The 13766-nt window shown below is 38.6% G+C and overlaps 2 protein-coding genes across 4 annotated transcripts in view; one reads left to right on the forward strand and one right to left on the reverse strand.

The window, feature by feature from the left end:
• LOC306664588 (V-type proton ATPase subunit S1-like protein) overlaps positions 1-9904 on the reverse strand; it is a gene marked incomplete at its 5' end in the record, with an annotated part of 39965 nt that extends 30061 nt beyond the window's left edge. The window contains one exon of one of the 3 annotated variants that reach the window (XM_079145565.1): positions 9843-9904. Of the gene's footprint in view, positions 1-2049; positions 2326-9842 lie in introns of those variants that run through there. The other 2 variants (XM_079145566.1, XM_079145564.1) reach the window with 2 other exon arrangements.
• RPS23 (ribosomal protein S23) lies at positions 9865-11931 on the forward strand. The gene is made up of 4 exons (XM_079145574.1): positions 9865-9962; positions 10416-10575; positions 11479-11599; positions 11739-11931. Exons 1-4 carry the CDS (start codon positions 9959-9961, stop codon positions 11883-11885), a joined length of 432 nt encoding a protein of 143 aa, XP_079001700.1. The 5' UTR covers positions 9865-9958; the 3' UTR covers positions 11886-11931.
• The last annotated feature ends 1835 nt before the right edge of the window (positions 11932-13766 follow it).

Genomic DNA, 13766 nt, shown 5'->3' on the forward strand with positions numbered 1-13766 from the left:
TTGAAAGGGGTACTTTTTCCCCTAAGATTTTTTTTCATTAGTGCATTTTAATTATACAAAATAATGGTTTTAATTGTGGCATACTTGTACACGCAAATACCATACTTTGACCCTAACCACCTCCCTGTTACCCTCTCTTGCTCTTCTCTCTCCTGTTCTCCCTGACCCTTTTCTTCCCTTTGTCCTCCCATCTCCCAACTTCCACTTTCCACTTATCCTTTTGTCTATTTGGTCCTTTCCTAAGTCTGAGAAATTTCAAGTACTAAAACAAGGTCTGGATAGGAGAAATTTAGTCTTAACTACGGCTGTCAGATAAAGAGTGGAATATCCAGTTAAATCTAAACTTCGGAGAAACAAATAATTTTAATATCAGTGGTCTGCTACCAGAATTACAGGTTCTACTGCTTGCCACCCAACTGCAAAACTCAGAAGACAGAGGTTGATGGAAGAAAACAAGTTTACTAAAAGCCAGGGAAAACAGAGGACACTTTTTCTGTCTCAAATCTCCATCTTTAGAGGGTTCAGGGGTGCAAACAGCTTTTATAAGAGGAGAGGGTGGAAAATGCATACAATAGGACAAAAAGCAGGAAAAACATACATATATAGATCTAGCTAGACAGTATTAGCCAGAGAATATATCATAGTTCTAGTTTAACCCTTGCTGGCACCTGCCCAGGCTTTGGGGCCAGTTCCTCAGTTTCCATTGTTAGCATGAGGAAGTTTAATTGCAGAAAAATAATTTATACAGAAATTGGGGAAATTGGGGCTTTTAAGTTTAAGGGGACTCTCTTTCGTGTCTCATGCAATATTTGAGGCATACTATATTTAAACTGCATTGTTTATCTGAAAAGTAAATTTAACTGAATGCCTTATATTTTTATTGGCTAAATCTGGCACTCCTAGTCTTAGGAAACTCTCTCCAACTCGAACTGTAACATGCATACAAATCACATGGGTTTTACTGGAATACACATTCTAATGCAGTAAATGTGGGTAGGGTGTGGGATTCTAAGTTTCTGATGAGCTGCATGCTGCTGATGTTGGCCCAAGGACTGCCTTTTAAGTAGCAAAAGTCTAGAACCGCACTACATATGTAATTTAAAACTTTCTGGGAGACACATTGAAAGTAAAAATAAACATGAAATTAATTTTAGTCCTATTTTTATTTAATCTATCTAAAATATTACTTCAACCATTCTCAATTTTAAGTGTTGTTAATGATATTTTACATTGCTTTTCTTCCCCAAGTCTGAGATCTGGTACATAATTTAAACTTACAACAGTTCTCAATTTGAACTAGTCAAATCTCAAATGTTGAGTGGCTAGCCACACGTGTGGCCCATGGTCACTATTTTGAAAAGTGTAAATATAGAACATTTCCAGCTGCTAGAGCAGTACCATGCAGTCTCCCCAGGTAGCAGAGCCGGTGCCTGCTCTTCACATCCCTGGTGAGGAGGAGGCAAAAAGCCAAGGCCATCTTGCAGTGTGATAATGGTGGTTCTAGGAAGGCTAAAAAACCATTGTGTTAATCCCTTAGAGATTATCATGTAAGATCTTTCATGGAAATATGCTTGGGTAATGTTTTCAAACACATACAAAATTTTTAATTTTAAATCAAGTATCATATGTTTTGATGATCCTAAAATTTTAGTGTAGCATTCATTTTATTGTCAAAAAATTCTCCCACTTGGCTAAGAATACTTAAAGCAGAATAATTAATAGATAGCAGGTTTCACACATGTATTTTAGAATAGAAGTCACACCTAAGATGTGATTGTCTGAGAATAACTCATCTTGTGACTTTAGAGGAGAAAGGCAGTGACAAAAAAAAAGTGTTAAGTGAATATCTTGAAGACTGCAAAAAAAAAAAAAAAAAAAAAAACACTAGGGTATAAACTGCCCTAGATTACTGAGGAATTTACAGAGAACTGTGAAGAGTTTGAGACCTTACCCACTTGTAAGCTAACAAGTTAACCTGCCAGTTATATGGATACTGGAAGAAGACAAAGGACTCCTGGGTCAGAGACAAAGGACTTTATTACTCACCACACAGGGAGCTGCATGAGCATCATCAGCTCTCCTTGCCCAAGGAGCAACGGGTAGGCCCTGGTGGATGCCTCTATACAAAGCGAGTTCATTTCAGGAGGGAAATAAGAGCTTGAAGAACCCATCTTTGATAATGTTTAGTAAGACTACCTGCCCTTTGCTCCGTCAGGAAACACTATTTGTTTTTCAAGGTTATAAATAGATCTATTTGCTACAGAAAGAGGCACTATTTTTACCTTTCAAGGCTGTTATATAAACAAAAGATATTTCAGAACAAAGAACAGTAAATAGCTCACTTACAACATATGCAGAAAATGTAGAGGTATAAGGAAAACTTTTCCTCAACAATCTCCATGAAAGAACAGGAAGTTGCATATTCATGCTGCCTTCTTTTCCACTTAAAAGAACTCAGGTTTTCTTCATTTTCTGATTTACCACTTATTACTAATGTTTCCTGAAAATCTGAATTATCAAAAATTTATCTCTCCATAATTCACAGAAAAAGATTAACCTAATTTAAGAAACTAATATATTCTTGAAGAAGCATCTTGTAAGAGCACAGTCTCTATCCAATGTTCTCAACCAAAAATTACAACTTTTTGCAAACTGTCAAATGTTTAAGTCGTTGATAATGACCTTTGCACGGTGACTCAAAATCCAAATTAACCTACCTCCTACAAAGCCCTGCATGACATGGCCCCTTCTGATCTCTCTCACCTCCTTTCATGCCAGATCTGCCTCCTGACCCATATTTCCAGGACACACTGACTTGCACTCTGACTCTCAGCACCCTCAACAAATCAAGTCTTTCGCATCTCAAAGACTGCGCACATACGGTTTCCTCTGTGGGGATCACCTCAATCCTGATTCTTCTTGTAGTCTCTTCACTTTCAGCGTAATTTCCATCATAATGACATATCAAAATGTGCACTTAGACATTTATTTTCTTGTTTACTTATTTTTACTGTTTCCTCATCAGAAGGCTTACTTCATGCAGGCAGGGACTGTATCTAATATCCATCTAGAGCTCAAGTTAGTACTCAATAAAATACACAGGGTAAATGAATGAACATATCAAAAATGCCACATAATTAATTCCCACTTCATGCCAATGACTGTGACTCCCAGATCCTAAATTTTTAGGTAATTGTAACTGAAAAATCAATTACTATGAGGATCTCATAGAATTTGGTTGGTTAAAGATAGAAATGAACAAAATCCAGATTATAACAGTTCACTAGCAAAATATCATAAGCATGTACTTCTTGCTCCCTGTGGGTGGGAGGGACATACAACTACCAAGTTCAGAGCCTAACTGCTGCCATGATTCCAAACAATTGCCACTCAATCAACATTTTAGTTGATTAGAATCAAAATTGAAAATCAAATAGCTAAAAGTCCTTTTAATCTGTTAATGTGTTGCCCTTTAGTTTTCTCTTCAACTTCATGGAACGTGGATAATGTGCCAGATTAGTGACACATTCATTGCTCAAGCTAAACTGAGACAGAAGCTCCGCTTTTGAATAAATGCGAAATTGACGGGCACTGTGCTACATTCTTTACCACGAATACATAGTAAAAACAACAACAACAAAACATATCCTCATCCAACAGAAGCTCCCAGTGCAGTAATGCAGAGAAATGTAAACACATAATTACTGTGATAACACCTTTGGGATGTTTACCAGTGAAGTTCCTTGAGGTCAGTCCCTTTGAAATTCCAGGCAATGAATGATTAAATAAAGGGGACAAAGAGGCAGGTAGAAAGAGACTCTGATTGTGTTTGTGCTATCTGCAGTGCAAAAGAGCCTTCATTGGAAGAATTTACTAAATAATATATTTAATGTGGTGACAGAGGGAAGTAGGAAGGGAAGCTCAAAGGTCTAGAATAGCCTCAGAGATCTGGGTCCCAGAAAGGAAAAGGTTTCCATCACCCTAAAAAAATGTTCTCACAGGAAACCTGCAGGGTCCCCAACTCAACTGCAATAGTAACTAGAGTTTTAATTCACTGAAATAAAACTCAGTTTGAGAATATATGCTGTGATGCTACCCTGTATTTAAGGCCTTCTTTAAATTTTTTTTTCCCTCCAATACTAGAGATCAAAATCCAGGGCCTCCGGCATGACAGGCAAGCACTCTACCTAAAACTTAGCTACATCCTCAGCCCTGAGGCCTCCATTTCTAACATGAGCATAATGGTTTCCTTGGACATAAATTAACTAGTAGACTTCATTTCAAGGAGAATTGTATACAATTACATGGTAACTAGTTCAAGATGGTATTTTCTAAATGACTAACAATTAAAATTGGAATTTTAACTTAAAAGCCATCCAAGGAAATTTTAAAATTCATGTGCATATGAGCACATTCTATCATAGTATGTGAAATGACCATGCATTTGAACTGGTTACAGATTCATTCGTTGTAGCTACTTCAGAATTAGTAATTGCTGCTAGAACCAGCATGATCAAAAAGCGATTGTTTTAAATCAGTAGAAAAATTACTACTTCATTTTGTGTAACTGTATAATCCCAGAATACCCTCACTTCTCATTTTCTGGCTTTCTCTATTTTCTTCCTAGTCCCTCTTACTCTTTTCTTTTAAGACAAGAAAAATCTTGTGTTATATAAATCTTGTCTTATGTTACTTTAAGTAACATAATCTTAATGATATAAAATGCCCAAATTCGTGAATATTTATTGGTAGTTTTATATGTATATAATAACTTAAATATTTTAAAATAATCCAGAAATAATCTTGGTAAATCTTCATCTTACTGTGGCATGCAAAGGCTGAAACAGTCACCTCCTCTGCCATTCCCCATCACCAAAGATCAACAGGGTCTCACTGAACTCAGCACAGATTTGGTTCATCTACTCAATGTAAAATCACTCCAAGGAAGGAGATACTAAAATTTAATATTCCATTGCAGTAAGGAAAATTATCCTTTTTTTCTTATAATTTAAAGGTCTCTACTGAAATAGAAGCCTATTTTCCTTTGTTTGGTTCTTTGTCAAGCTAGGGAACACCTAGAGAATAACTTTTAATATGCATATTAAAATTATAGCTCCCTTCCAGGAATTTCACAAAGGGCATCAAAGAACAGTTTTATCAATCCCCCCTCGATCCTACGCAGAGGTTTAATTATAAAAACAGGATTTTTAAATATCAGGCCTGAATATTATTAAGATTATATGGCAACACACATTTATTTCTTTAGTTCCACCTTGGAGTAGATTTGAGAAGAAATAATCACTGTATCAAACAGTGACTTGATTGACAGAATAAGAAATCCCATTCATTTTGGATAAAGGAAAAATTGTGTTTAATAATTTAATCAGGTAAAATGAAGCACTCAACATTCATCACTAGTAGTTATACAGAGCATGTAATGATAGGTCTTACTCTCACTGCTTCTTTATTCTCACTTAAAGTGTTATTTTAACTTGTCAAATCTCCATAGCAACTACTGCCTCAATTTTTATAGCTAAAGCACTAGGAATCATTTCTAACCATACTAAATGATCCAACATTGTCAACATTGTTAAAAATCTTTGGTTCTTCTTCCCCAAAAAAGCAGACTTCCCCCCAGTATAACATAAAGAATCAGCAACACCCTTGACCTAATCTCATACCTGGTCTAATTTATGAATGTCATTCTTTCTCCTTAGTTGTGGGGCAAGGGTGTCTCTGAGAGAAATGAAATAAAAATGCCCCTCTATCTTCCCTGAGTGCTACTCAGCTAAGAAATAAGACTGGGGTAGGACAAACAGAGGCTGAAATACTCCCTATATTACTATTAAAGGTCAGAATGTCTGAAAAGTTTAGTGTAGAAGCAAAATGAATTGTAACTGAGCTTCTCCTCCTAGAAGGCAGACATGGCAGCCTACAGGCGAATGCTGGTGAAGAAAGAAGAGAGGAGCGTGCTCATGAAGTGAGCAGCCTCGATCCCAAAAAGGAAAAAGCTGAACATGTCCAGACTATTATTCCTAAATTTACCACAGATGTCACCCCTCCTCACCTGGCATGGAATAAGTGACAGACAGAAACCAGGAGTTTTACTAATTGAGCTCCTTCTAGTCGGAAGAAAACTTATATAAAAGAGGGTAAACTATTCTTTCTGCTCCCATTCCCAAACACTGCAAGAGCTACCAAATAGGATTCATTTGTAACAAAGCATCTCTTCCTTTCCATACAACTTTAGTAATCCAAAGATATCAGATTGTAATTTACAATAAAAATATCTTTATCTTAACAACTATAAACTCCTCATTTTCCTGGTATTTAATTTTCTGGAAAACAGTCTTCCATCTAATTTGTGTCACATTTACTTATTTTTTCTAAACCTAAATATCAAAAGTCTGCCTTAAGCTAATGTGAATATCAACAAATGAATTCTGGTTAAATAAGCTAACTTCTTTAAGTTTCAGTTTCCTCTTTGTAAAATGGGGCTATCTACCACAGAAAGATTATTTTGAGGATTCAAAGAAAGTATGCATGTAAGACATTTAGTATCCCCATGCCTGGCACCAAAACAGCACTAAGAGCATATTAGAGATGGTGATGGTAGTGATGATGATGATGATGATGATGATGATGATGATTTTGCTATCCCTCATGATAAAACTCTAAAATATATTCTGAACCTGTGGCATGTTTTCATCTCCAGTGCTACCTACAATCTCTCACCTGGACTACTAAACAGCCCTTCTTGAATAACCTGAGCCCTCTCTTGCCTTGTACAGGTGCTCTTCCACAGCAGGTACAGTGATCTTTTAAAAAATGTAGATTAGATCTCGTCATTCTCTTACCTGAAGCCCTCAACTGCCCTCTCAAATTATGAATCAAATCTAAACCCCTTATCCTGGCCCACAGGTTGAACGTGAATTGTCCCTGCTCACCTCTTTAGCTTCACCTTCCTCTATTTTCCTACCAGTTTAGTACCCATTACCCATGGAACCTTCTTTCTTTCCCTTTGACTCTTCAATCTGACTCTTGTCTGAGGGCTCTTTTGGGGAAATTTAAGGCCAATTATCAAAGGATAATCCCTCCTACTTTCACTTCCCAATTTGAGTAATAAATTCATTCTTTTTTGGTACCGGAGATTGAACTCAGAGGCACTTTACCACTGAGTTACATCCCCAGGCCTTTACTATTATTATTATTATTATTGTTGTTGTTGTTGTTATTATTAATGCATTTGTTTGTTTATTTTGAGACAGAGTTTTACTAAGTTGCTGATGCTGGCCTCAAACTTGCAATCTTCTGCCTCAGTTCCTGAGTCACCGGGATTACATTCATGTGCCAAGACCAGAAGTAATAAACTCTTCATCAGGTAATAAGAAGTTCAAAATTCAAAGTTTCAAGAAACAAAAATAAAATCCTTTTTTTCTTTTCTTAGTTATAGTAATAATTATCCATGGTTCGTAACACAAAATGACCACTGGTTCATGCCTTATGTGTGGGACTTGTTTTGTATTTATAATAATGTAATAATTAAACCCACTACTGAAAATAAACCATAACCCAATATTCAGCTATGATCAAATCTTTCCACCTGATGTCACTATCATTCTGAATATGTGATACAGAAGACCAGAATAGCACTTATAAACTGCCTTCAGTAAATTAATATTTATAGAACATTCCACCACACATCAGCAGACTATACTTTCAACTTTACATGGAAAATTCACCAAGAGTGACTATATTTTGGGTCACAAAGCAAATGTCAAAAAAGTTTTAAATCAAAAAATGTTTGACACACCACGGGGTCCTGTGCCAGGGTGAATATCAGGCTGGATGGGGGCAACTTTGGAGCAGCACTTGGATGATATAGTAAAGAATCAGTTCATTGTTGGAGTCCTGTGCACAGATTCACAAGGATTTTATCTGGGCTATTGTGGGACCCTGTTAGATGAATATGCTGGGGTGATACCTATTTAGCCCAGCAAGCAAAGTTAACCTCTGACCCCACTGATATTCCTGTGTTGTGCCTAGAATGAGATAATGGGAACACTAGGACCCATAAACAAGACGGCATTATGATGGCAGTGCACAAAACTGTCTCTTGATGTCTCTCATCAGTTCTCCAGCAGCCTGTAATGGGGACTCAATCCTACCTATGTTAATTATCTTATAAAACTACTTAAGTTCCAAAGAGTAGGCCATTCCTTTAATGTGGATTGGGGACTTGTCCATTTATTTTAGAGTAAAGTGCATTTTAACCTACCTATCAGGATTTTAGTAAGAAAGAATCCTGTTTTGAAGCAGCAGGTCCAGGTCACTTTGTATATAAGATTTTGTTATGTTAAATAAGTCAGCTTGGAGAAAAGTTAAAAGTAACATTCTTAGATCAAAATAAAATTAAGCCAGAAAACCGTAACATATCGAAAAAATCCCAGATATTTAAAAACTAATATATGTCTAAATGATCCTTGGTCAAAAGGGAAATTGAAAGGAAGTTAGTAAATATTTTGAACTGAATTAAAAGTAAAACCTAAAGAAACTTGTGGCATACAATTCAAGAAGTGTTTCAGGGTTATTTACACAGATATATATTAGATAACAGAAAAGGTATCCAATGAATGACTGTAGTGAATTCCAATAATTTTATGTTGCTCAGCATTCATTTTGAATATGGTTAAGTTGGACTTGCTCATACCACAAGCAGGGCTTCTTGTCCATTTCTCTACGTATTCCAAATTTCCCACTGTAATTAATCCAGGTATCTACCTTATAAGACTACCTTCTAGGGATGACATCCTTATGGGACAGCTACATACAATCTAACTCGTCTCACTGATCCAACACTCTGCATGAACACACCCAAATGTAATTTCTTTTCCCCTCAGGGATGTCCTACAGAGTGGCTCTCTTGGTAGGAATATATTGGACATAGGTCAAACGAGTCACAGTGTCTCCCAGTAACACCTGTAAAAGGGGGCATTTGGTCACAAGTTAGACGCTGAAGCACAGGATAAAAAAAATATCCTGTGAAAGGCACACTGTTAACATCCATGACCACATCCTCTGGATCTCCAACAAGGGAGGGTTAGAGTTTATAGTTACTCTCCTGGGGAGAGACCTCAAAACCAAAATCTTGACTTTCCTTTTGATTAGTTTTAAATGTACTTAGATATATCACCTGTGCCCTCACACAGAGTATTAACTTTACACGATTAGAAACAGTTACTCAACTGCCATACCCCTGGTGTATAGAAAAAAATTGTTTTAAAATTTTGTTGAGTGAACCAACATTCCAGATAACGCTAATATTTACTTCAATTTAAAGGAGAAACATGAGGTTTAAAGAGTTAAAAAATAGCCCAAGGTCGCACAACCAATGAATGGCAGCTTTCAGTTTTAAGGCCCAGCCTAACTCCAAAACTTGAATTTAATCACTACACCACGTTGCCCCACTAAATTCTACAATTTACTATGCTGCTTTTGAGTGTGAATTAGGCTCAGAATTCTAATGTTCTAAGCTGTGTTCTGAGGGGCTCCACTCCACCATACAAAAACCCAGCCCAGCAGCCCATCCCGCCCCCGACCCTGAGATGCCAAGGTCAAGCCTGCGGGTTTGCCCAGAGCGCCTGCGCGGCTAGCGGACGTCGCGCAAGGATTTCTGGGATTGGTAGTTCGCGTTCGCCCTTGTCCCCGGCATTTACCTGAAAAAGAAATAACGATACAAATTACATATCTATGAATTTCAGGCAAACTAAACCATACGCAGGTTCTGGCTTAGGAAAGTGATGCAAATGCGTCGTTTTCAAACGAGGCACCGACCTCTGGACAGGCATTTCACAGACACCTGCGTAGGGTCCTTGGTTGGGCGGGGCTTGCTTGCGGTGGTTTGTGGGTTCTTCCTGCGTTCCTTCTCTCTTTCGCTGGGCCCTGTGGCACCGACAGGATGGGTGAGCTGTGCGGGTCCGGGCTGAAGGGGCCGCAAGCGAGATCTGTGGCCCCGGAACGGGCAGGCGCAGGCGAATAGAGCGAGGAGTAGGATTCCGATGGGCAGGCCTAACCGGGAGGGCCGGGAAGCGCAGCTCGCTCGAGCACATGGTCCGGCGCGGAAGAGGCCCATGCGGCGAAGCGAGACCGAGCTCGCGTTATCCACGGAGGCTGGCGCCAGTTTCTGAGCATTACCGCGGGGCCTCACTTTTTGAAAAACGCACTCACTGTTGTTCTTTTGTCCGCTCCCAACGTTTATTGGTTGGTTCGTGGGAAGTTTGAGGTTCAATGGCCCGTTGTATCGAGATATATGCTACAAGGGTTAAGGGTTTAGTCCAGGTGAAGCTAATGTCCTAGAAGGTGTGCAAAATGATGTCGTAGTTTTACGGAGTAATTACAATGATTTTAATTTTTAGGCAAGTGTCGCGGTCTTCGTACTGCCAGGAAGCTCCGTAGTCACCGACGGGACCAGAAGTGGCATGATAAACAGTACAAGAAAGCCCATTTGGGCACAGCCCTGAAGGCCAACCCTTTTGGTGGTGCTTCCCATGCAAAGGGAATTGTGCTGGAAAAAGTGTATGTGTAGTCTCCTTCTTTAAGCTTTGTTTTACTATGGCCCTAAAAGGAGTATGTTTATTGAGTTGTTTTAAAAAACTGCAATAAGATTTCTAGATTTTAGGGTAGCCGTGTTTGTTTGGACATTTAGGGGGCAGGATTGCAAAGCACTGTTGAATTTTGAAGTTTGTAATGTTAGTGCTTTGGTGTTACATACAAAGGATTTTGATTCCATCGTTGTCCTGGGAGGAGTTAAGAAGATACAGATGGGAGAACATAAGTGAACACTTGTGTGTAGAATCGGGTAAAGAAAATGATACCTATCAACGGGGCAATCATTGTAATCAAATAATTTTTCTACTTGAGAAAATAAGGTAAACAGAAATGACTTGTGTAAGGAGATACAGCCAAGATTGAGACATCTGAATTTGCCAGTATTTGATTGGTTTTCACTTTTAAAAAATATTGATTTCACATTGTGTCACATTTGTTATAATTTGAAGCCAGGCTTTCTAGCTCTTAATTCTTTAATTATCTTTACAACTCCAGGGACTATAAATATTTCTCCATTATGCTATGAAACTCAGATTGAGGAAAAACTGGTTTGAAATCACAGGTTTTGAGGGATTTAGACTGGATTGAAACGATGAAACAATCTGATTAATTCTGTACTTACAGTATGTATCCCTTTTCAAAAAGCCAGTTCTCTCAGAGGGGCATGATGGCACACACCTGTAATCTTGTGATGCTGAAGGCTGAGGCAGGAGTATTACAAACTGGAGGCCAGTTTGGGCAACGTGGGGAGATGCCTGCCTCAAAAAAAAACAATTGGGGATGTAACTCAAGTGTAGAACACCCCTGGGTTCAATCCCCAGTACTGCCAGAGGAAACAAAGAGTTCACTCTATGATGCCATTTATTTCAGAGGGGTTGAAGCCAAACAGCCAAATTCTGCCATTAGGAAGTGTGTCAGGGTCCAGCTGATAAAGAATGGCAAGAAAATCACAGCTTTTGTACCCAATGATGGTTGCCTGAACTTTATTGAGGTGAGTTTTTCAAATAAGTTCAATTTCTTGTTGTTTCTTTGGGGGATGGGCTCCCCCAGTTTTTATCTGATGAGTGGGAATTTTCTTATATTTGTGATTGTCATTGACACCAGAAGTAAAATTATTCATTTATTTTCAGGAAAATGATGAAGTTCTGGTTGCTGGATTTGGTCGAAAAGGTCATGCTGTTGGTGACATTCCTGGAGTCCGCTTTAAGGTTGTTAAAGTAGCCAATGTCTCTCTTTTGGCCCTATACAAAGGCAAGAAGGAAAGACCAAGATCATAAATTTTGCTGATGAAAATAATAGTAATAAATTTTCATATTCCAGAAATGTTTTGTAATTTATTTTCTCCCTCTTGCTCCCACAAGTTACATTGTGTGTTTTGCCAGTTTTAGGAAATGGAAAGAATAGTTATTTGAACATTTGTTAGAATAAGTGGGATTAGTTAACCAAGAACAAAGTTCCTTTAGTCCATGGAGTAAAGGAAATGACTTCTAAGCTTGTAATAAATGTACAGTGTTCTACTCTAGAGTACTTTTAAAACTGATTGAATTTCTACTTAGATGTTTTAGCAGTTTTCGAGTTTCATCGAATAGAGATCCATGGGTATCCTTGGAAACACATTCTTGCCACCATCTCCCTGGGGCTCCAAGATGATAAAGAACCCTCATAAATTCCCTAATCTGGGTGGGGGTTTTGTTTTTCATGTTTTTTTTGTTTGTTCGTTTGTTTTAGTTTCTAAAGGTGTCAGGATGTATGTTGTAATTGTGTTTAAAGCAGGAATGATTTAGTTGATGGAAGTACAAGCCAGGCAAATTGAGGCATAGAGGGAAAGGTCATCAAAGTGCAAGGAAGACCCATAAGCCACATAATTGGTCTTTTGAGTGCCCTTTCTCATGAGTATCAGTAAGTGATATATTTTGTCCTTAAGCTTTACTTGTATGTTTGTGTTTTGATAACTGTTAAAGATAGGTGTTGATGGAACTCAACACTATCCAAAATTTTGTTTTGGAATTTCTGTAAAGTGGCATGACTGTTAGCCTTCTGAATTCTATTAGTGATCTAAGGAACTCCTATTGACTGCATTAATAAATGTGGTTAATTTGTTTGATCAATGCTTAAGCCTTAGGATGTCTGGATAAATTTGCTTTTTCATAGTAGCAAGATCCAGGTAGCTTATGGAGGCATAGGAAATCCTGTAACAAGTGTTTCTGTCCATGCTCCCAGCAGCACTGACTTCTTAGTTACTGAAACGTGCATTCCCCAGCTACCTCTTGATCTCCTCTAACATTAGGGGAGGTCATTGTCACCTCCCATTTTGAACCTAACTGACAAGGTGCCCCAGCATATTTGTGCTTTTTCTGATCAAAAATTCTGTATTTGCACAAGGACAGAAAATCTGGCTGTCTTTTGGCAGGTGTAGTGGCAGTATTGGCTAAAAGATTACCAATGGCTGACCTTGTGTGTGACCCTTTCACATAGGCCTTAACTAACCCATCTCCTCCAATTGGAGATTACTGAGGTCAGTCACTGGCTGCAACCCAGAAGAGAGGTCAGGTGGTCCAAACTCTAGGTGTCTGGTAGCAGAGCAGGGCCACAAAAGTGAGGTGAGGCAGGTCTGGAGTTTGGCTGTTGCAGTGTTCCTCCGAGGTCCCTGTGACTGGAACTCTAAAGAGCACACCTAGGCACTCAAGACAGTTCCCACAGTGGCTTGCTGGAGCAGTCTCTAGGATTCCCAGGACACCCCTACAGCTTGCTACGCCATCTATTGGTCCCCAAGTCTAGTCTGTGGGGTACCTCAAACCCAAAAGCATCTGAACTTTAATTACTTCTGCCTCCTCAGGCCCGACTAGCACCTCCACTACCTGGTGATGAGGCCCTTCTTCAACAGGAAGCTTGCACCTAGGCCCATGTTGTGCCCCACTGAGCAAAGATGGTAGAGTAAGGGATGAGGCACTTACCCAGGGCACAGAATTTAAGCAAAATCCAAGCAACTTTCTTTGTAGGCACAGGAAAACATTCTAAAATTTATTTGGAAAAGTGAAGGGACTGGAATTGCTAAAGCAAAACTGAAAATGAATAAAAGTTGAAGCAATCATAAAACTTTATTTTAGAATTTTATTTATAGCTCTAGTAATAAAGATTGTTAACTGGAAAAGGGACAG

The sequence above is a fragment of the Sciurus vulgaris genome (assembly GCF_902686455.1).
Source record: "Sciurus vulgaris genome assembly, chromosome: 6".
NCBI lineage: Eukaryota > Metazoa > Chordata > Mammalia > Rodentia > Sciuridae > Sciurus > Sciurus vulgaris.